General features: G+C 55.0%; 8 protein-coding genes across 17 annotated transcripts in view; 4 read left to right on the plus strand and 4 right to left on the minus strand.

Annotated features, from left to right (window-relative positions):
• H310_03787 (hypothetical protein) overlaps positions 1 to 243 on the plus strand; it is a gene marked incomplete at both ends in the record, with an annotated part of 1,893 nt that extends 1,650 nt beyond the window's left edge. The window contains one exon of the mRNA XM_008867781.1: positions 169 to 243. Within this exon, the coding sequence (XP_008866003.1) occupies positions 169 to 243 (75 nt within the window). The remainder of the gene's footprint in view (positions 1 to 168) is intronic.
• A 198-nt stretch (positions 244 to 441) lies between these two features.
• On the minus strand, positions 442 to 1,752 carry H310_03788 (hypothetical protein). The gene is made up of 5 exons (XM_008867782.1): positions 1,543 to 1,752; positions 1,336 to 1,483; positions 1,022 to 1,283; positions 858 to 957; positions 442 to 802 (listed from the first exon to the last, which is right to left on the minus strand). Exons 1-5 carry the CDS (start codon positions 1,711 to 1,713, stop codon positions 476 to 478), a joined length of 1,008 nt encoding a protein of 335 aa, XP_008866004.1. The 5' UTR covers positions 1,714 to 1,752; the 3' UTR covers positions 442 to 475.
• Positions 1,753 to 1,890: 138 nt separating this feature from the next.
• Positions 1,891 to 3,890, plus strand: H310_03789 (hypothetical protein). 10 transcript variants are annotated; one of them, XM_008867792.1, is made up of 11 exons: positions 1,891 to 2,130; positions 2,173 to 2,276; positions 2,320 to 2,461; positions 2,516 to 2,677; positions 2,724 to 2,843; positions 2,896 to 2,985; positions 3,041 to 3,136; positions 3,187 to 3,225; positions 3,282 to 3,443; positions 3,485 to 3,547; positions 3,592 to 3,890. In XM_008867792.1, the coding sequence occupies exons 1-11, from the start codon at positions 1,900 to 1,902 to the stop codon at positions 3,736 to 3,738; spliced, it is 1,356 nt and encodes a 451-aa protein (XP_008866014.1). In that variant the 5' UTR covers positions 1,891 to 1,899; the 3' UTR covers positions 3,739 to 3,890. The 10 variants fall into 10 exon arrangements, with proteins under 10 accessions (XP_008866014.1, XP_008866008.1, XP_008866010.1 ...); XM_008867786.1 differs by having other exon boundaries at positions 3,282 to 3,397; positions 3,492 to 3,547; XM_008867788.1 differs by having other exon boundaries at positions 2,896 to 3,136.
• H310_03790 (hypothetical protein) lies at positions 3,801 to 4,787 on the minus strand. The gene is made up of 3 exons (XM_008867793.1): positions 4,709 to 4,787; positions 4,559 to 4,649; positions 3,801 to 4,514 (listed from the first exon to the last, which is right to left on the minus strand). The coding sequence occupies exons 1-3, from the start codon at positions 4,773 to 4,775 to the stop codon at positions 3,953 to 3,955; spliced, it is 720 nt and encodes a 239-aa protein (XP_008866015.1). The 5' UTR covers positions 4,776 to 4,787; the 3' UTR covers positions 3,801 to 3,952.
• Positions 4,788 to 5,153: 366 nt separating this feature from the next.
• H310_03791 (hypothetical protein) lies at positions 5,154 to 12,765 on the plus strand. The gene is made up of 13 exons (XM_008867794.1): positions 5,154 to 5,882; positions 5,949 to 6,293; positions 6,404 to 6,717; positions 6,780 to 7,367; positions 7,420 to 7,801; positions 8,025 to 8,705; positions 8,776 to 10,300; positions 10,368 to 10,471; positions 10,530 to 11,044; positions 11,094 to 11,204; positions 11,252 to 11,645; positions 11,693 to 12,307; positions 12,349 to 12,765. The coding sequence occupies exons 1-13, from the start codon at positions 5,175 to 5,177 to the stop codon at positions 12,670 to 12,672; spliced, it is 6,606 nt and encodes a 2,201-aa protein (XP_008866016.1). The 5' UTR covers positions 5,154 to 5,174; the 3' UTR covers positions 12,673 to 12,765.
• A 116-nt stretch (positions 12,766 to 12,881) lies between these two features.
• On the minus strand, positions 12,882 to 13,815 carry H310_03792 (hypothetical protein; the record flags this gene model as incomplete). Its single annotated transcript, XM_008867795.1, has 7 exons — positions 12,882 to 13,046; positions 13,097 to 13,139; positions 13,194 to 13,295; positions 13,340 to 13,404; positions 13,454 to 13,555; positions 13,602 to 13,673; positions 13,738 to 13,815. 7 exons carry the CDS (start codon positions 13,813 to 13,815, stop codon positions 12,882 to 12,884), a joined length of 627 nt encoding a protein of 208 aa, XP_008866017.1.
• Positions 13,816 to 14,224: 409 nt separating this feature from the next.
• H310_03793 (hypothetical protein) lies at positions 14,225 to 17,777 on the minus strand (the record flags this gene model as incomplete). The annotated part of the gene is made up of 7 exons (XM_008867796.1): positions 14,225 to 14,943; positions 14,991 to 15,384; positions 15,436 to 15,587; positions 15,651 to 16,031; positions 16,078 to 16,314; positions 16,368 to 16,509; positions 16,644 to 17,777. The coding sequence occupies 7 exons, from the start codon at positions 17,775 to 17,777 to the stop codon at positions 14,225 to 14,227; spliced, it is 3,159 nt and encodes a 1,052-aa protein (XP_008866018.1).
• Positions 17,778 to 18,419: 642 nt separating this feature from the next.
• On the plus strand, positions 18,420 to 20,399 carry H310_03794 (hypothetical protein; the record flags this gene model as incomplete). Its single annotated transcript, XM_008867797.1, has 7 exons — positions 18,420 to 18,626; positions 18,679 to 18,997; positions 19,143 to 19,285; positions 19,342 to 19,422; positions 19,472 to 19,522; positions 19,574 to 20,139; positions 20,189 to 20,399. 7 exons carry the CDS (start codon positions 18,420 to 18,422, stop codon positions 20,397 to 20,399), a joined length of 1,578 nt encoding a protein of 525 aa, XP_008866019.1.
• Positions 20,400 to 20,408: the final 9 nt, after the last annotated feature.

Genomic DNA, 20,408 nt, shown 5'->3' on the forward strand with positions numbered 1-20,408 from the left:
GCACGCCGACGATGTCATGAACGCTTGGAACTGGATGAGTGGTGAAACAAGCTTTGATGGAACTTGGTGGCGTCGACGCTCGAAAAATGGCTAGCACTCGACTGGAATGTGGCATCGGTCATTCTACCATGAACCCAATGGTTCTCATGGTCCCTGAACTCGTCACAGCAAGCGGGCAAAGAAAGCGCGGCCGCCATGTCCATGATTCGCGGAAAGCTCGCCAACAAGTCGAGGTGGGAATGACCGCGATCTCTTTGGTCCAGATCCGCTTGTTGTTTGGACTCGTCGATACCACCTCGTTCAGGTCGATAGTATCGACATTGGTGTCTCACTCCAGGGCTCCCAACGCATCGACTTGGGCAAGTCCGTTGCCGCTCGCTGCCTTCCAAAAACGTTTCGAGTCCAAGCACCGATCGAGTTGGGTGAACAACTGCGCTGGATTCACTTTCACGCTCAGGATGTACCATTTACAGCGTTATTCTGCGGCGCACGCATCCAACCCTTGCTGCAACGCTTGCGGGTTCAATCCCATCCCGATGAAGACGAGTTTGGTGGTACGTGGTTCATCTGGTGCCCATGCTTCACTCGCAGTCACGTCAAAAAGGTCTTGGACTCCTTGTAAAATGTACTTGCAGGCATCGCCCGCGACGGACACGATTCCCTTGATGCGAAAGATGCGCGTGCCGTCGGTCTCGGGCTCCCAAAGCAGCGTTCCGATCCAATGCTCTAGAGCCCGAACCGTCAGGGGAAGTTCTCGGCGGATGCACGTGCTCGACACGCTGTTTGTGTGTGGAAAAGCCTTCTACACCACCACTGGGCTCAATCCAAATTTTTAAAGGCATGACATGATCGCGAACCTCGACGCTCTGCTCGTTCAGAACGGCCATTGCACGATCCCCCGAAAAGGCCTGGATATTCAGAATCGCATCCAAATCCACATGCGACCGCTCTGTCCAGCTGCTCATCGTGAGACACATCAGGTCAAGTCCTGGTCATATGCAGGTCAAGAAGGACGACGTACTAGCACGGAGCGAGGGCATTCGTAACCCCAAGCTGCTGCTCGAGGCGGCGTCGGTCCTCGTCCTGCGGCATTTGGTCGGCTTTGTTGATGAGGATGCGATCGGCATATGCGATCTGGGACATCACTTCGTTCGTTTTTTGCTCCAAGTGCCACGCAATGTTTTTCGCGTCCACGAGCGTCACGATGCCGTCTAAAGTGATGCGGCCTTCGAGTTCGTTGTCGACCCAAAACATGGATGCAAGCTTCCCAGGGTCCGCCATGCCTAGAGAAGATGTGAAATTGCCACTGAATATACCCCGCGCGCGAGGCGCCACCTGTTGTTTCGACCAAGACGTAGTCGAAGCGATCGCGCCGAGTCAAGAGTTCTTCGAGCGTCGACACCAAATCGTCTCTCACGGAGCAGCAAATACACCCGTTGCTTAACTCGTAGAAATCCGCAAACGCTTCTCCTTCTGCGCCATCCTATAGGTGCGATTCCAATCCTCGATGAGCATCCCGAGAATACAATGTGCTTGACATACACGTGCTATAAGACTTTCCACCCCAATCTCTTCACCAAATTCGTTCTCGATCACTGCGATGCGCTTGCCATGGTTCTGGGTCAGGATATAGTTGAGAAGGGTTGTCTTGCCAGCGCCCAGGAACCCTGTTAGGATCGTCACCGGCACGCTCGGCTTGGCGACGTCGCTCATGTCGTTTGCACCTCGCCAACGATGCAAGTTGTGTCGATTGTGTCTAGTATTGTCTAGTATAACTAGCTACATTAGGACATACTTATAGTACTACTTACGCTGATTACATTTTGTTTGGCTGAAAACCAATTTATTTTAGCCAATTATATGAACTATGTCCTTGCCCATTTTTGTGATACAAGCAGCATGACCTCAACCATGTTGGAAGCATTCTTCCATGGATATACCCAGCGTGCAACCGAAGATGTGTTGACGGTGGTGGCCGTCAAATCTGTCTTAGATGACATGATTGCCGACATTGAGACGTGGATACACGAGACGGAGCGCAATGCGTTGACAACGGAACTGGAGAAAGCCAACGCTGCCCTCGCACAGTATGCCATAGCCGAACGCATCCACTGGGACGAGAAGCAAAATGTACAAAGATCGCGTTTAGCGCAAGACGTTGACTTTGGTTAGGTACTTCAAACAGTCCACCTGTTGCAACTACAAGGGCGAACTCTCGTACGGAAGCTCAAGACAGAAGCCGAACTTGTTGCCCAAGACGTGCTCAACAAAGCAAGGTTCGCTACCCAGTATCACGACGTGATTTTAACACACCAGCAGGCTCGAAAAGGAACTTGCAGAATCTAAGGAAAAGATCGCGTCGTATGCTACGTTGTCGAGGGAACTGTCCCGTTCCCAGCGCGAAGTCCGCGAGCTGCACCGGCGACTGGGCATTCAGAACGTTCTCAATCCCTCAGCGATCGTAAGTTTAGCATGTTCTTACGGCTTCTTCACAGCTATTGTGAAACGTCTACAGCAAGAGAAGGCTGGACCTCCACCAAACCACGACCCGACATCGACGCCAACGGGGCTGGCATCCCTGTCGGACGCGACGCTGCTCAACATTTTCTCAAACGTAGATGCCATGGATGTACTCGCCATGAGCTTGACTTCCAAAGCGTGGAAGTCACGAATACATGTAACCAGTTGTCGTACCAGCTTCGCTGGCCTAATGTTTGGAGCAGGTCATGTTTGGGTTGAAAAAAGAAAAGCTGCAGCGCCGCACGGCACTACCCCCCACGATTCCAAAACCGCTGAATGTTAAGCCATCGCTTCGCCCCGTGCCAGCTTTGGACAAGTCGCAGGTAAAATGCTTCTTTAGGGCCCAACAGCAGCCACAGGATCCGTCTGGTGTAGCTGGCACGGGCAGACGACATGATCAAGTCCTTCAATGCAAAGGAAATGAAATTTTTCCACGACTTGATGATTCGCATGAAGACGTTGGAGGTAGCTGCGGCGGCCGCCAATTTATCCGACGACCCAGCTTGGATGGGAATTGTAGAAGCACTTGACGGCACTTCAAGCCGAAAAGGAAGACCTGGCAGCACGGTTGCAAGGGGCGGAAAACGTTCGCGATTTCTTGATGGAGAAGCTCACCGTAATCCATGCACTGCCTTGACCTTCACAACTAAATGCATCCTTCGATAGGACGTCGAGGATGCGTTGGCGCTCGCCATCGAAGACAAGGTCCCACAGCCAGTGTTCCGCCGCACGGGACGACCTGACCTTGCGTGTGTGCCCAGGCGCTGGCGGACGCGCAATCCAACTTGGATCGCGAAGTCATGGCTTACCTCGATGCCAAGTCGCAAGACGCCGACGAAGTTCTTCAGCTCTACGTAACGCAAAACCAAGAAGCCAAGTACGAACTGGAACACCTGCGCCAACAACACGACGCTAAATCTCAAGTACGTCGACATAGAGTGCTTCCGTGAACAAACTTGCGCAGGTGCTAGAGGACATGATGCGGTGCCTAACCGCGGAGAAGGAAGCTGTCGAGCGGCAAGCCAAGGTTTGGCCACTCTGGCAATGAAATCGACTCAGTGGACACGACAGGGTCAGAAAAAAGTCCTCGTCAAGGAGATTCGAACGTTGCGCGCGGAAAATTCCAAGTTGCATTTGGAGTGCAGTGGGTATCGCGCTCAGTTGAAGCAACTCAAAGAGTCGCTGGCCCACCTGGACGCCCTCGACATGGACAGTTAACTTAAAGTAGGGCCTTCCATCGACAATGCTTTGTCACCGAGCTCCTGTCGCTCACTCCGACATGGTTTAAAAGAATAGTAGAATTGGTTCGTTCAAAGCAGACTCTGGCGACAGAGCCGCGACTACGACGTTGAGATGCACTCCGTGTTTGCCGATGCGACTGGATGGGTTTGCAGCAGCTACTGCTGCTGTGGTTGGAAGCCACGACATGATGTTAACAAAAGGCAATGGGCAACACAACCTGCGCGACAGTTGCTAAAAACATGCCGAGGGAAATGGACGCGTTTGCGTCGTTGGATGTGACGCGTTCGAGCACTGCGCGCACGTGGCCGACGAGCTGGACGATTGTAGTCGTGGTCTTGCTCGCCCCCGCGATTTCCAGCGCAGAGATCAGCACAGAGGTCTTGATTTCACCCGCATTGGCGGCGTCAATCGACTGAAACAGGTCTTCTCCTTCTGAAATGACCTCGCCGTACAAGAGGCACACGTCAATTGCGTGTTTGAACTTGGCGTACGACACCGAGGGCGATGCATCCGCAGGCGCCAAGTACTGCACGAGCTTGGCATTCGGAGCGCACGGAATGTCTTCGCAGAGAAGATGGAGGAGCTGTTGAAATGCCTGGAGCTCAACTCCTGTGGCATCACTGTGTTTCTTCAATGCATGGTACGCCAACACCAGCGTGTCCTCAAACGACGAGTTCGAGACAGTCCCACACGACTGAATGTAGAAGGCACTAATCTCGACCGGGCTCAAATCGCCACACATCATCTGAAAGCTGCGTCCACGTTACGTGACCGAAGCATGGACAGTCTCACGTACTATTTCGCCAGAAACGTCAAAGGCTGTTCAGGTCGGTACTCCAGCACCAAGTTGACAGCGTCTTGCATGACATTGGTGGCTTTCGTCCGATCTACGTGAACGACCATGAGTGTTAGCTCCACATTTCTCGATCTTGACGCTGCTTCTCACGGAGGAACTCTTCTGGCGGCAGCTTCAGCAGGTCCTTCGTTGCCCCCACCACGTCCTTTGACGACATGGGAGATATCTTTCTCTTCAACTCGCTCTATTTCTTGGTTGTTTTCCAGCCAATCACAATTTATTCTCTATTTTATTCGACCAATAAAGTTATCCGCAAATCTGGTTTTCACGATGCTCTTTCATTCTTACAAGTATAGCGTCTCACCTGTGACGAAATGGACCATGAAGCGTCGTGTCGTGCTGGTGCAAACGATTTAGTGTGGACGTGCCTCGCTACCTTGGGGGTATGTGCTCCATGCAAAACTTATTGCGAATTTAGTCACATATGATGGAAATTGCGTCAAAAGTTCTGATGTGGAAAAGAAGGGGCAGGTTCGCGATTATCCGGACAAGTTTCATAATTCCGGATACGATTTGGTTTACCCCCACCACACAAGGACCGTTCCGCGAGTTGGATATGGCAGAAGAGGCAGCGCGCGGCCGGCAGTATGCCTACACGAACAACTCGAGCTTGGTGCTACAGGCAGATCGGGATGACCGCCGCCGCCGAAAGGACGAACCGACAGGAGAAGTCGAGTCTTTGGTCGGAAAGATCACATACCGCATGGGGGACCTGGCCCAGCGAGCAGAAGCGCCCAAGTTGAAGTCGGGGTCGAAGAAGCGCAAGCAAAACGAGTTGGGCGAAGGTGAAACTGCGTCGGTCAAGAAGGTCCTTATCGGGGGCCACAAGAGCATCCTAAAGCGCACCGAGGAATCGTTCAGTTACGTCCCGTCAACGGATGTGAGTCGTGTGGCGTACGAGGAGCTGCTACAAGTGATGAAAAAGTACTTGGGCGATCAGCCGTCCGAGATCATGGCGGATGCTGCGGAAGAGATCTTACAGATTGTCAAGAGCGAAGACTACCGCGACGACGAAAAGTTTCGCGAAACTGCAAAGCTACTGCAGGGAATACCCTCCCACGAATTCAGCCAAGTCGTCGAGATGGCAAAGCGCATGACAGATTTTCGAACTAACGTTCCAGACACTCTTGAAGCGGGACCCGAAGAAGGTGGTGACGGCATGGACAAGGAGATGGGCGTTGCCGTTGTATTTGATGGTGACGACGAAGAGGAAGGCTCGGACAACGACGAAATCCGTGACGAGAGTGATGACGACGACGACGACGTACGTTATTCTGCATGACGATGTGTCTCATGCAGTCTGCATCCCTTACAGAAATGCGTTGTGTAGGGTGACGAGCCAGTGCGCGAAGGTATGCGCGTGAACGACGGGACCATGGACGATGACGAGGGCGAGGACGGCGGGTTAAACGTCCACGAAATTGACGCGTTTTGGCTCCAGCGCGAGCTGAGCAAGTGGTACAAAGATGCAGAAGTGTCGGACCGACTGTCGGAAGAAGTGCTGAATGTGCTGAGCGAGCCATCCGAGCTTGGCCACTGCGAAAACAAGCTCGTGCTACTTCTTGACTATGACAAGTTTGAATTTATCAAGGTGCTGCTGGTCAATCGTGCCAAGGTCGTGTTTTGCACGCGACTGAAGCAGGCGCAGTCGGACGCCGAACGCGTCGCCATCGAAGTACGTGCCTCTGCTGTCCTTGGATGTGGCGAATCGGCCAAGTGCGGCTTGATGTTTGCGTCCTTGAATGGCTAAACAAAGCACGACCCCCTCCAATGGTTGATGAGTAGAACGAAATGCAACAAGACCCCGTCGGCCGGACAATCTTGCAAACGCTGTCGCAAACGACGACCGCAGAAGGGTGGATGCAAGCGCGTATTGGGGCGTTAGAAACGGGCGCTCGCACGGAGGCTAAGCAACTGAAGCGTATGCAACAACAAGACGTTGACACGGGAAACGACGGCGATGTGGCGGTGTCCGTGTCGACGGCCAGACCTCTCCACAACCTGAGCATCGATTCGCTCGTATTTGCCGAGGGTAGTCACTTCATGAGCAACAAGGAGTTGTCGTTGCCGGAGGGCACGTGGCGTGCCCAAAAGAAGGGGTGCGTTCAGTAGGCCGATAGGATGGACACACGTGTCTCATCATGCATCGGTGCTCTTACAGATACGAAGAGTACCACGTCCCAGCCGTCCGAGCGAAAACGGCTGCCGATGAAGAGAAGAAGCGCAAAAAAATCAGCTCGCTGCCATCGTGGACCCATGCCGCATTTGCCAAGATGGAGTCCCTCAACCGCGTTCAATCGAGGATGTACCCGGCCGCGTTCGAGTCTGGCGAGAACCTATTACTGTGTGCCCCGACCGGTGCCGGGAAGACGAATGTTGCCATGCTTACGATCCTCCATGAGATGGCCAAGGCGCTGCAAGACGACGGGTCGATTGACCTGGACAGTTTTAAAATCGTGTATGTGGCGCCGATGAAGGCGCTGGTTCAGGAAGTTGTGAGCAACTTGACGCAACGGCTCACGGCGGCGTACGGCCTACAAGTTCGCGAACTCAGTGGGGATCAAAACCTGAGCCGGGAAGAACTCTTTAACACTCAGATCATCGTCACAACACCCGAAAAATGGGACATTATCACGCGCAAATCCGGCGACGATCGAACGTACACGCAACTGGTTCGCTTGATTATCATCGATGAAATCCACTTGCTTCATGATACCCGCGGACCAGTCTTGGAAGCGCTTGTGGCCAGGTACGCTACCATTCTCGTTGAGCGTCCCGCTCATGGCTTCGTTGCTTCGTAGAACGATCCGTCAAGTTGAAAGCACGCAACAAATGGTGCGCCTGGTCGGGTTGTCAGCAACGCTGCCCAACTTTCAGGACGTCGCGGCGTTCCTGCGCGTAAACCCCGACAAAGGCTTGTTCGAGTTTGACTCGACATATCGCCCGGTGCCCTTGCAGCAGCAGTACATTGGCATCATGGAAAAGAAAGCGATGAAGCGTCATCAAATGATGAACGAAATTTGCTATGAAAAAATCCTCGAACAAGCCAAGCACGACAACCAAGTGCTCATTTTTGTACATTCACGAAAAGAGACCGTCGCCACGGCCAAAGCAATTCGTGATTTGTGTGTTGAAAACGACACGTTGAGCGAACTCTTGAAGCCCAATTCCGCATCCTCCGAGGTAACGGCATGCCTTTACGTTTGAATTTTATTGGATTTTTCCCGAACTTGGTCCTTCGTTTGGCGAAAGGACGAACGATGGAGTTGCCGACCGGACGGTGAATGGGTAGTATGTGGAGTGACTTGAATTGCTGGAGGCTGCGCTCTTCTTCGAGAATTCTTTGTTTCAATTGTCGATGTTATTCACCAAGTTGGGCACGAATCTCACGGGTTGGTACGCGTAGATTCTCCAAACGGAAGCGACGACAAATGTCCACAACGACGGGTTGAAGGAGATTCTTCCATTTGGGTTTGGCGTCCATCATGCCGGGATGAAACGCGAGGACCGTTCGTTGGTGGAAGCCTTGTTTGCGGACGGCCATGTCCGCGTGCTTTGCTGCACGTCAACGTTGGCATGGGGTGTCAACTTGCCCGCTCACACGGTCATCATCAAGGGGACGCAAATGTACTCGGCGGAAAAGTCGGACTGGGTCGAATTGAGCGCGTTGGACATTTTGCAAATGCTTGGGCGAGCCGGGCGTATTCAATACGACACCCAGGGCGAAGGCATCATCTTGACGCAGCACGCCCAACTGAATTACTACCTGAGTTTGATGAACCAACAGCTGCCTGTCGAAAGCCAAATGATGTCGCGGTTGGCCGACCTGATGAATGCTGAAATCGTCCTCGGCACAGTGCAGAATCTTCACCAAGCTGCCACGTGGCTCGGGTACACGTACCTCTACGTTCGCATGCTTCGTGCGCCTACGCTGTACGGCATTTCGGTCGAAGAAGCGCAAAACGACCCGACTCTGTTCCAGCGTCGCGTGGATTTGTGTCACGCTGCGGCCACGTTGCTGGCAAAGAACAACTTGATCAAGTACGAGCGCAAGACGGGTCACTTCCAAGTGACGTCGCTGGGGAAGGTACACATGCATCTATCTGTGTATCGGAGACCTTGACGAGCGTTTGTGACACGGATTTTGGGCTGCGTAGGTTGCGTCGCATTACTACATCGCCCATGACTCAATGAGCACGTACAACGAGTACTTGAAGCCACACATGTCGGACATTGAGCTGTTTCGATTGTTTTCGCTGTCTCACGAGTTCAAGTACGTGATGGTGCGGTCCGAGGAGCGTCTGGAACTAGAAAAACTCCTCGAACGCGTCCCAATTCCAGTCAAGGAAGCACTAAACGTGAACGTTCGAGCGAGCAACAGTGGCAGTGCCAAGGTCAATGTCCTCCTCCAAGCGTACATTAGTCGTCTCAGTTTGAACGGGTTTGCACTCCTTGCGGACATGGTGCACATTCACCAGTCGGCCGCGCGTATCTGGCGTGCGCTGTTTGAGATCTGTCTGCATCGCGGCTGGGCCTTGTTGGCGGAAAAAGTTTTGACGATCTGCAAGATGGTGGACCATCGCATGTGGCTGAGCCACACACCATTGCGCCAGTTCCCGGCGCTGTCGGATGCCATGTGCCGCAAACTCGAGAAGAAAGACATCCCGTTTGACCGGTATTTTGATCTGTCGATGGCCGATCTCGGCCAGTTGATTGGAGTGCCTAAAATGGGCAAGGAACTGTACACTCTGTTGCATCAGTTCCCGAAGCTTGAAGTGTCGGCATCCGTGCAGCCGATCACCCGCAGCCTACTCAAGGTCGACTTGAGCTTCACTCCAGACTTTCAAATGCAAACCAACAGCGAGGGCTTTTGGGTGCTCATCACAGATGTCGACGGGGAATCGCTTATCCATCACGAGTATCTCATGCTCCAGCGTCGCTATGCCAAGGAAGAAACGTACTTGAGCTTTACCATCCCCCTCTTCGAGCCACTGGCGCCGCTCTACTACCTCCGTGTGGTCTCAGACAAGTGGCTGCACTGTGAAACAACGCTTCCTATATCGTTCCAAGACCTCATCTTGCCGACCAAGAACGCTCCCCCCACGGAACTTCTGGACTTGCAGCCCCTCTCGGTCAAGGCTGTTCTTGCCAAGGCTTGTGTACAGGCCGGTCTCAAGGACACGTCGATGGTATCCAAGCTGCTGGATGGTTGCCTCGCCCAAGGCCCGTTTCCATGGGCGTTCCAAAAGTTCAATCCGATTCAAACGCAAATTTTGCCCAAATTGCTCGAAAACACGACTTCCAACGTGTTGGTGTGCGCTGCGCCTGGCAGCGGCAAAGGGGTGCTTGCCGACATTGCGCTATTGACGCTGTGTCTGGAACACTTCGACAACCTGGAAAATGTATTTTGTGTCTACATCGCCCCGAAGGCTTCGCTCGTTGCCGCTCAGCACGCCAACTGGACCGCCAAGTTTGGACAAGATAGCGTGTTTGGGCTTGATGTCGTCCGTCTCACGGGCGACGCGACGGCCGACGTGAAAGCCATTCAAACATCGCAAGTTGTGGTGTCCACTCCAGAACAATGGGATGTGCTCAGTCGACGATGGAAAAAGCGCGCGCGCATTCAACACGTGCAGTTGTTTGTACTGGACCAGCTCCACTTTGTGGGGGGCGGGGAGTACGGTATGTCTATCCTCGCTATCCTAGATCGTGGTGCTTTGCATGGACGAATTCAAATGCGCGTGAGTAGGTCCTACGATTGAAATCATTGCGTCCAGGATGCGCTTTATTTCGAGTCAAGTCAAGACGCCGATTCGCATCCTCGGCCTGGGCAACTCGCTCGCCAACGCCAAGGTACGTGTTGTTGGGTTGTGTAGATGCAGTTTCCATGCATGGTGACGCTGTTGGGTAGGACGTCGGGGACTGGCTGGGGGTCGACGTATGCTTCAACTTCCACCCGAACAACCGTCCGTTGCCACTCGAGATTCGAGTCCAAGGATTTGAAATAAATCACTTTGCCTCGCGCATGCTCGCAATGGCCAAGCCAGTGTACAACACGGTGTGCCACCAGTCCCAACAAAAGCCCACGATCGTGTTTTGTCCGTCCAGCAAGCAAGCGCAGTTGTCTGCCATCGACCTCATCACGTTTGCGCTGGCCGAAAACACACCGACCAAATTTTTGCTCGACGAAACGTTGCACGTGCAGCTGCCACACGACGACGAAGCGCTTGCTCACACGCTGACTGCTGGCGTGGGCTACTTGTCGGAAACCATGCGACGACCTAACCGGGACTACGTGTTGGACCTCTTCGAATCGAACAAGATTCAAATTCTTTTGGTCCCACATACCCTCGCGTGGGATTTGCAAGTCAAGGCGTACTTGGTCATCATTATGGGCACCCAGTACTACGACGGCAAAGAGCACAGGTATTGTTTTTGGATTTCTTGTATAACTCATCCTATCGAATATCGATAGATATGTGGATTACCCCCTGGCGGACATTCACCACATGACGTCGCTTGCGAACCGTCCATTGATGGACCACAACGCCAAGGTCTCCGTGCTGTGCCATTCGTCGAAGAAGAGGTACACCAGTCCATGTCATCGTACATGCTGAAGTTTGTTTCTACTAGATTCTACACCAAGACGCTGTATGACCCTCTGCCCGTTGAGTCGCAGCTGGAGTTCTTTTTGAGCGACCATATCAACGCTGAAATTGTGACCAAGACGATCGAGTCCAAACAGGACGCTGTCGACTACTTGACGTGGACACTGATGTACCGTCGTTTGATGAAGAATCCAAACTACTACCAGATGCACGGCAGCACGAACGTGCATCTGAGCGACCATTTGAGTGACTTGGTCGAGCGCACCGTCACCAGTTTGAGCGACTCGCGATGTATTGCCGTCGCCGACGAACTCGACTTGAGTCCGATGAACTTGGGCATGATTGCTGCCTTCTACTACATTCGGTACACCACGATCGAGCTGTTTGCGTGCAGCGTGACGGCTACGTCCAAACTCAAGGTATTTTCAGAGCTGTCAACTCGGGCTTACTGAAACAACCCTTTCAGGCGTTGCTCGATATGTTGGCGGCGTCGTCCGAGTTTGACGCGCTGTCCGTTCGTTTTGGCGAAGACCGCGTGTTGGAAAAGCTGGCCAAGCACTTGCTCTGGCCCGTGTCGCCCCCATACACTGCGATCCACGTCAAAGTGCACATCCTGCTCCAAATTCACTTTAGTCGCCAGCACGACCGCCTGTCGCCGTACTTGAAGCAAGACTTGAACGAAATTCTCAAGCTTTGCGGCCGCCTCTTGCACGCGTTGGTCGATGTCATTTCGTCCAACGGGTGGTTGAAGCCTGCGTTGGCGACAATGGATCTGAGTCAGATGATCACGCAAGGCGTCGGTCTGAATGCGTCGCCGCTGCTGCAGATCCCGCACTTCACGCCAGCCGTCGTCGACACGATCAAGGCGCACAACTCGGCATGCGACGATGACCAAGATGTCATCGAAACCCCTCTGGACATTTTAAGCGTCGACGACAGCGTCCGGTCGAAGCTGCTCACGTTTTCGCCGAGCAAGATGGCGCAAATCGCGTCGTTTTGCAACTCGTACCCGGACGTGTCGATCGACATCGACGTTCAGAACGCTGACGACATCACGACGGGCGATGCCGTGTCGGTGCAGGTATGTTGTAATCTTGGTGGCGGACTTGACAAGTCGTGCAGGTTCAAGTCGAGCGCGAAGGCGACGACGACAGGGACGACTGGGGCGCGGTCATTTCGCAGCACAGTCCGGTGGAAAAGGTTGAGAATTGGTGGGTCGTGATCGGAGACCCCGCGGCCAACACGCTTTTGAGCATCAAGCGCATTCCTCTCCAAAAGCAAGCGTCGCTCTCGCTCGACTTTACCGCGCCATCCACGACCGGAACGTTCAAGTACACGCTGTACCTCATCTGCGACTCGTACATGGGGGCAGATCTCGAAAACGAGTTGACGATTCGAGTCCAAGAAGGACGCGAGACCGACGACGAAGAGAAAGACGACGAGTAAAGTCCTCTCACACCATCATCCCTCTTCTTCACACGGGTCTGACTAATATAAATCGACTGGATCATCACGGAGCACGGCGAGCGGGTGGGTTGGGATGCCAAGGCAATCGTTTGCAAAACGTGCAACGGATCGAAATTCACGTCCTTTGGATGCTGATGGTTGTGCGGGGCATGGATCGAATTGCCAGGGGGAGGCTGCAACATGGCTCTTCAAGACGTCTGCGCAGTGTCGCCTTTGCTGTCGCCGTCATTTGAGGAAGATCCCGACGGCTTCAGCTTGTCGACGGACGGCCGACTGTCGTGGAGGTTGCGTGTGTTGTTGGAGAGTTCGATGGCGGGACTCGTTGCGACATAGAAGCTGGCTGCTCTTCGACACTGTAGGAGGTGGTGAGTGGGTTGTAGCACGGACTACAGTCCGGAATTACCCCAGTGGGGTCTCTGTCATCGTGCTCGACGGAAGAGCTCCATCTAGGTGGGTTGGCATGACGCGACGGGTGGCGAGATCCATCCAAGGACACGCACTGCGTCGAGTTGAGCAGCGTAGCGACCTTCTCTCGCAAGAACACGATCTCGGAAAAGTGTTCGCAACATTCCACTTGCAGCTCTTGCAATCGCAGGGTTTTCCTGGTGGTGATGTTAGAAGGCCAAACGAGGGACCGCGCGCGTACGCGTTGAACTTGACGGTATCGAGCTCCTTCCTCAAGCACTCGGCGACTTGTTCGGCGTGCTTGTTCTGCGGCTACGTCGTCATCCTCGACAAGGTACGGCCATCAAGCACTGACCTTGACGAGCAGGTTGTGCAGCACATCGTGCTTGACCTCGCTTCGTTTTGTGAATCCTACGCCACGGTCGCGTTCGCACAGGGCGGCCACCACGGCATGAAACTAGCTTGACCTTGGTCATCGAGTTCCATTGACGCGAAGAACATACATCTTTCTCGCTCTGTTTGAGTTTGTGTTGTAGCTGCTGGTTCGCGCACTTCAGCTGCTTCATCGCTTCGTTCTGAAAAAGACAGCGCAACTCAATCGTCGACCGGCACACGACGGGGCAACAAGGTCCTTCGTACCTGCAACGCTATCTCGGCCCTCAACTTGACCATGCCAGCCTTGAGCGCATCGATGGCGTGGTCCTTCTCCGACGTCATGGCAACTTTTCGATCTCCACAAGGAGCGGAGGCGGGCATCTGCAGTTTTATTTTTAGCAAGCATCCACATGGGAATAGGAGACCGCGCCGCTGTGTCCGCGTCTCGAGCTACTGTGTGGCGGAAGTGCTGCCCCACGATTCAAAGGATTCCAACGTCATGGAAGCAGCGGCACTCGCACCGGCATCACGAGGGCGAGGGACCATAATTTACAACCGGTCGTGCATGCAAGAGGACCGTCCTGGGACGAGCGACAGCCACAAAAAGACCTGCGACATGACGGCGGTGGCGCCCGACCTCGACACCGTGGAAAAATACAAAAAAAGTCGACTTGGGTTGTAAACCAACCATCTCAATGCCTCCTCTTCATGACAACGTTGTTGGGCAGTGAAGGATGAAGCTACCATCTATCTAGACGTACGCGATCTTGCGACGGCTGTGCACGTAGTCGAGGACGCGGTGGACGCCCGCCATCGACGTGAGGACTCCCGACCAAATGCTAAAGACAAATTCGACGTGGGGCGGCACTTGAAGCGCGTAGTTGAAAACGAGCCCAAACAGCCCGGGCGTGAGCGACGACTTGGACAGCACGGTGGCGAGCGTAATGGTCAAGATCAAGCACGCGTGGAGGAGTTGCATACGCAAGGCAAACCACTGCGCAAACACTTGCTGCGTGTAGCTCGCTTCCTGGTGCATGTCCACGTGCACCTTGTGCACGCGATGGAAGCGGCGCACTTGCTTGGCGCCGAACGCGCGGATGACGACTGCACCGTCGGCGGCTTCTTTGACAAATTGCAAGTGCGGCGCCCGGGTCTCCTTGACGAGGGTTTCGATCGCTTGGGCTGGCCGCGCATACAACGTGCCAAAATACACATACAAGATCACGCACACCATGACAACGGCGCCGTAGAACCGCAGGCACACAACGCATGCCCCGAGACAAAAGGCCGCGATGAACGCGTTGGCGAGGAACCCGCCCAATGCAAACGGGAGCCGCGTGTCGATCGTGTTGATGTCGGCATTGTAAACGTTCAGGATGCGGCCAAAGTACTCGGGGGAAAGCTCCGACAGCGGGGCACTCACGAGCGTTGTCGTCATATCGTCAAACAGCCTCCTCGACGCACGGATGCCTACGTGGCGAGGGTTAGCGCAGGTGGGAGTCGCACCAGTCCAGTACCTGCACACGACGTGAGAAGAGTCCGCACGACCACCATGGCCATGCACACGAAGGCCAGCGCCGCATACACGTGCATGTTCCACTTCGAGTAGGCGTTCACCATGGCATCCGACACAACGATCGTGTCGTCGGTGTGGACGGTCGCGTTGCGACGCGCCAGCACGATCGTTCCGTTGACGTAAATCGTGTTGTTGCTCCACATTTTCAAACTCGACGTCGTGCACCAGTGGCTGAGCCAGAGGTCGCTGATGACCTGCACGCACTGCCACAGACCCTGGACTAGCACAAGCACGACCACAAACGACCACCCCGCCGCTTGGACGTAGCCGCGGAACGCTTCGTTGGTCGCCACGCGGGCGTCGCCATCTTCTTGAAGGAATTCTGGCACGGGAAGCTAGCGTCACAGGGTCTCAAGTTGTCCGTGTGGCGGCGGCGCGGTACGTACCTCGTCGACCACGAAGCGCGGCTCCTCCTGGAGCATCCCGTACGGCGACCGCATCGACGGCGAAATCAAGTTGTCGCACCACACCTGGGGGTGCAAACTCGGCACGTCCTGTTCCAGAATGTGCGCTTCCTCTTCCCAGAACCGCTTGCGACCTGGGGGATGAAGGTCCGTTTGAAATCCCCTCGACACGCGGAATCATACGAGAGACGACGTACTGGGCAAAGCATCGACCAAGTGCCCGTGCAACTTGGCCTTGGCCTTGTTTTCAACAGCAACGATCTTCCCCACGTCGAAGCGCTTGTCGATGCACGGCGACTCGATCACGGCCGGATCTTCCGACACCAACACGACCGTCTTGTGGCGAAGCAGGCCCAACACACACGACTGGAACGTTGTTTCGTCGATTGCAATGTCCAACACGTAAATGTCAGCGTCACTGTAGCACGCGCGAGCGAGGGCGACTCGGATTCGATCGGCCCTGGACAATTTCGTCCCGTCGACGACGGTGCGGTCGCCAAACGGAAATCCGTCTTCCAGCACACGCAGCCCGCACGCTTCCAGCACCAAGTTGTACCGCGCGCGGTCGTATGGCTTGCCTACCATACGCCAAGGTCGTGTTGGGAAGCGTGATGGCGTGCGTACCAAACAAAATGTTGTCGCGAATCGTCAAGCGCTGCAACCATGGGTCTTCCGAGCAGTACGCGACGCGGCCCCCCACGAACACGCTGCCTTCGTACTTTTCCAGCTCGCCCAAAATGACATTGCACAGCGACGTCTTGCCCGATTTGTCGTCGCCATGCAAAATGACCACCTCCGCGCGCTTGACTTGCAAGTTGAGTCCGCGAAACATTGGCTTGTCGGCATCCCACCCAAACGAGCCTAGACACCCGTTCATGTTACAGCGTCGAGCCGAGCGACGACCATCGTCGCACCGTCTTCGATCGCAATATCAACGTTGTTGGTGGCATACTGCTCGTATTGAACGGCAGTGAGCTGGTTGGGCGTGAGTACCAGGTTCGGGTCCTTCTCCGTCAAGTTCAAAAAGTCGCGCAGCCGACGCAAGGCGACAAGGGCCTATGAACATGTATCGACACATGAGCCCGCCATGTTTTCCATCGCGACGCGACGATGGCGCGGAGGCACACTTGCATGCGTCGACAGCAGTTGCGCTGCGGCCTGCACGTGTGGTCGGTTGGCGGAACACGCACCTGCATGAAATGGGCCGTGATCTGCGGCAGCCCGATGAGCGGCGCCCGCAGGGACCGAAACAGCGCGAGCGATGTAAACACTTTGGTTGCAGTGATCGGCTGGTGCAGCACGAGCGTGTAGAATGCGAGCGACGCCGTCGTGACGAGGATTGGTGCCGTGTACAGGATGGCGGTGACGACCGCAGACAAGCTGAACGCTCCCCACAACGCACCGAGTTCCTTTTCGCGGTGAGCTTGAATGTCCGGGAGCAGTTTCTGTCGATCCGCGACTGTCTCGACCTTTTGGTCGACAATCGTGCTAAATGCAGCCTCGAGAACCTTCATGCGCTTGTCCTTGAGCACCATGAGCGACCGCCAAAGGCCGCGCTGGGCATGTGCCAGACCGTTGTTCAACACGAGCGTGACGACAATGATGCCGGCACCGACAAACGCGGCGTACCCGAGGACGTTGTACAGCAAGTACAGGACGAGACCCAATTGCACAGGAATGATCCAAACTTGATGGGTGTAGTTTGAAAAGCTCACGATCCACATGATGTCGCTCGTAAAGAGCGACGCGATGTCTGTTTTGTCGCGGCGCGACTTGGCGTCCAGGACAAGCACCTTTTGAAACACGAGTTGTTGGAGCGACGACGTGAAGCGGTGCGCGATCACGTCGCTCTGGAACGTCGTATGCGTGCAGATGAGCGCTTGAAGGAGCTTCACGACAAAGAGCGATCCGACGTATAGGATGGCGCGATGCATGTCGAATCGCGATTCCACGAGCTCCATAACGAGCTGCAGCACCACGGGGCCGTACAACGTGCCCGCGACAATGAGCACCTGCAGCACACCAATGAATAGAAATCTCCACCCAAAGATCGACAAGTACGACGTCACAATCGACCGTGTCTGGCGAAAGCTCGGGTCGAACTTGGCGAATGCTTGTTGGGCCGATGACGGTGGCGGGAGAGCCCACAAGTCATCCGAGGTGATTCCAGCTGGTGTGTTCGCCTTGGTCATGAGTGCGTTGGCCCAAGAAAAGAACACCTTGGAGAACACACCCGCATGAGATGCTGGGTTCGCCGTCTTCTCGTCGGCCGCGGCGCCGACGGTCTGGTATCGCCCACTTGCCGCCGTCGTCGTGCGTGTCATTTTCAAATACACATGTGGGCTGTACTATTCGGAAAGTGATAGCGATCTCATACTCAAGTCAAGTCTAAATGGTCGTTCCGGATAAAGGAATGGTCGCCGTCAAGATTCGGTGATGTCGGGTCGAATTCACCCATATTTTCAGCAATTTCGTCAAATCCGTGAAACTTCGGTCGTTTTTATGAATGTGCGCGAACAACTTCCTAGTAGTACTCATCATGTCGATTACTAGTATCTACTACTGGAGTGGAAGTTACAGGTGGACAGGTTCCTTGGGATGGAATCCTCTTCACGAACACAAAATCGCGCCGACATGCATGCTTCGCGCGAAGGCACCTAACATGCTCAAGACGAGCTCATGAGGAATATGCTGCTGCCGATTCATCTTGGATATGCCGTCACGGGGTGGCGGCACTGTCCCTACTCAGTGATGCACGTGCATGGTTGGTGCTGTGGCGGCCGCGACGCCAGTGGAGGAGCACACGCAAGGCGGTTTGTCAATGGGAACATACTCTCTAGATCGCTCAAGCTATCGAAGGGGTGGCCCCGAGTTTGTGGATGGGTGGGCGTTACTCGAGTTGTTTCACGTGCATGCCTAATAATACATCGCCGCCGCGGTCGTGTTGTATCGAGTTGGTGGGTGCCATGGAGTGCGATGGAGACGCGCGCGAAGAAATCGACGACACCGCGGCCCCCGTTCGGTCTAACAGCATGCAGAAGTTGATCATTCGAACGCTGCCAAAGGGATGCAACCCGATGCCGGCGGTGGACCGGCCGCCTTCGCGGGGTGGCCCGATTGTCCCAACACATGACAACGACAATCCTTTCGACGACCTCACCGACGCAAAGCTAGTACGTCGCTAGTCGTTACCGTCATGGGCTCACGATGACGTGACCATTGTAGCGACTCCTCAGCGGCAAGCAGGACCTGAGTCGAGTCACGTACCTCCAACTCACTGTTGACACACACAAACAGTCGGTCGAAGCGCTGGGAGTGCTCCTGCCGTCACTCACACAGCTTCGGCTACACGAGAGCGTGCTCCACAGCTTCCGTGACCTCGGGACGTCGCTCCACTCGCTCCAGGTGCTGTGGCTCATGCGAAGCGGCGTCAAGGACCTCGACGGCATCGGAGCCCTCACGGGACTTCGCGAACTCTACCTCCAGTTCAACGAAATCTCGGACGTGAGCCCGCTTAGCATGCACGACGCGCTTCACGTCGTCGGTGAGGACATGACTGGCGCTGTTTGTCGATTCTTACGCTGCAATCAACTAGACTTGGAAGGGAACGCCGTGGACGACATTGTGCAAATCGAACAGCTTGGCACGTACAGGCCACCAGATCGATGCATGACGTGGCGCTTCTGTAGGCATGTGCGTGCAGCTGGCTTCGCTCAACTTGACCGACAACCCCGTCGCGAACATTCCTCAGTACCGCCTCATCGTGTGCAGCTACATGCCGCAATTGCAAACGCTAGACAGCACGTCCGTCACTGCCAGCGACCGCATCGAGGTGGGTTGGTGACATGGCTCTCTACACGTCGGCTTAATGTGGAGCGATGTGTCCAGGTGACCCCTGCGATGATCGATCAAGCCTTGAGTTATGTGCATCCCGCGGCGGCCGTCCTGCAGCGATGCGACAGCGTCAAGGTGCTTCTCAAGCTAGATGAATGAAAGGTTTATCGCGAGCTTCACCTAGCCAAAGACTTTGTTTGACTCGCCGAGCACGACGTCGATTGAGCAGCTTTCGGTACTGTTTGGTTCGAGTACACGTGGTGGTGGCATGACACAATGCGCGCAGGCGGCGGCCGCGACGCCACGAGTGAAAGATCACCACTCGAGCGAGTTGACGCACGGCACGGACGTTGTGTTTGCTGGAAACGTGACCAGCGCCCTTCGTCGCCGCAGCCACGAGCACTTCCACGTCGACGTTGACGACGTAGCGGCATCCAACAACATCCGTCCAGCGACGCCAGCGTCGTCGTTTCCCCCGCGGCCCTCGACTCCCCTCCATCGAGAGTCCATCACGGACACGCTAGACCGCGCGTCCGAGCTCGATTTGACCTGCCGCCTCAGTTCCAAGTCCAGAGACTCGATCTTGCACGAGCTCAAGGCTTGGAAACTCGAAAGCACGGTCGGCGGCACGGCAGACACCTTGCACGTCGGTGGCGCTACATTCAAGGCCGACATCCCAAGCACGACGTCCACCCGTCTGAGTGTCAAGGAAGCATTTGTGGAAGTGTCGCCGACACTGCCGCCACCATCTCGCAAAGATCCGCGACAACGATCGACTGGCAAGCAGCAGCAGCATCAAGTCGACATTCTCGTGCTGGACGACATGCCCGAGGAAGTGTCGCCTACGCAGCGGTAATCCCATCATGCCGTCGCGAGATTGAGCCCTGTTGTTGGCGTGTAGGCAATGGAATCTCGACTTGGCATGCCTCTCGCCACGCATTGGCATCGTGCCCAAGCGACCATCGCGGCAGTACATGATGCCCCACGACGCCGAGGACGATGACAGCTCCAGTGACAGCGACGACAGGTGGGGGGACCTTCGCCCTTCCAACATCTTGTCGGACTCACGCACGATTCAGCCGACCCAAGAAGCCCAAGACGGGACTGTTTAACGTTGGCGA

This window comes from Aphanomyces invadans (assembly GCF_000520115.1).
Source record: "Aphanomyces invadans strain NJM9701 unplaced genomic scaffold supercont1.6, whole genome shotgun sequence".
Classification (NCBI taxonomy): domain Eukaryota; phylum Oomycota; class Saprolegniomycetes; order Saprolegniales; family Verrucalvaceae; genus Aphanomyces; species Aphanomyces invadans.

Bases quoted from the DNA above. Each gene is read 5' to 3' on its own strand.
- H310_03790 (XM_008867793.1), bottom strand. From the start codon at position 4,775: ATGTCGTCAAAGGACGTGGTGGGGGCAACGAAGGACCTGCTGAAGCTG. The intron at 4,650-4,708 runs GTGAGAAGCAGC...TCGTTCACGTAG, and splicing joins GCCGCCAGAAGAGTTCCTCC to ATCGGACGAAAGCCACCAAT. The intron at 4,515-4,558 runs GTACGTGAGACT...ACGTGGACGCAG, and splicing joins TTGACGTTTCTGGCGAAATA to CTTTCAGATGATGTGTGGCG.
- H310_03791 (XM_008867794.1), top strand. From the start codon at position 5,175: ATGGCAGAAGAGGCAGCGCGCGGCCGGCAGTATGCCTACACGAACAAC. The intron at 6,718-6,779 runs GTGCGTTCAGTA...GTGCTCTTACAG, and splicing joins TGGCGTGCCCAAAAGAAGGG to ATACGAAGAGTACCACGTCC. The intron at 11,205-11,251 runs GTACACCAGTCC...TGTTTCTACTAG, and splicing joins TGCCATTCGTCGAAGAAGAG to ATTCTACACCAAGACGCTGT.
- H310_03789 (XM_008867792.1), top strand. From the start codon at position 1,900: ATGACCTCAACCATGTTGGAAGCATTCTTCCATGGATATACCCAGCGT. The intron at 2,277-2,319 runs GTTCGCTACCCA...ACACACCAGCAG, and splicing joins GACGTGCTCAACAAAGCAAG to GCTCGAAAAGGAACTTGCAG. The intron at 2,678-2,723 runs GTAACCAGTTGT...TGTTTGGAGCAG, and splicing joins CGTGGAAGTCACGAATACAT to GTCATGTTTGGGTTGAAAAA.
- H310_03788 (XM_008867782.1), bottom strand. From the start codon at position 1,713: ATGAGCGACGTCGCCAAGCCGAGCGTGCCGGTGACGATCCTAACAGGG. The intron at 1,284-1,335 runs GTGGCGCCTCGC...CATCTTCTCTAG, and splicing joins CGTCTTGGTCGAAACAACAG to GCATGGCGGACCCTGGGAAG. The intron at 803-857 runs GTTCGCGATCAT...GTGGTGGTGTAG, and splicing joins TGAACGAGCAGAGCGTCGAG to AAGGCTTTTCCACACACAAA.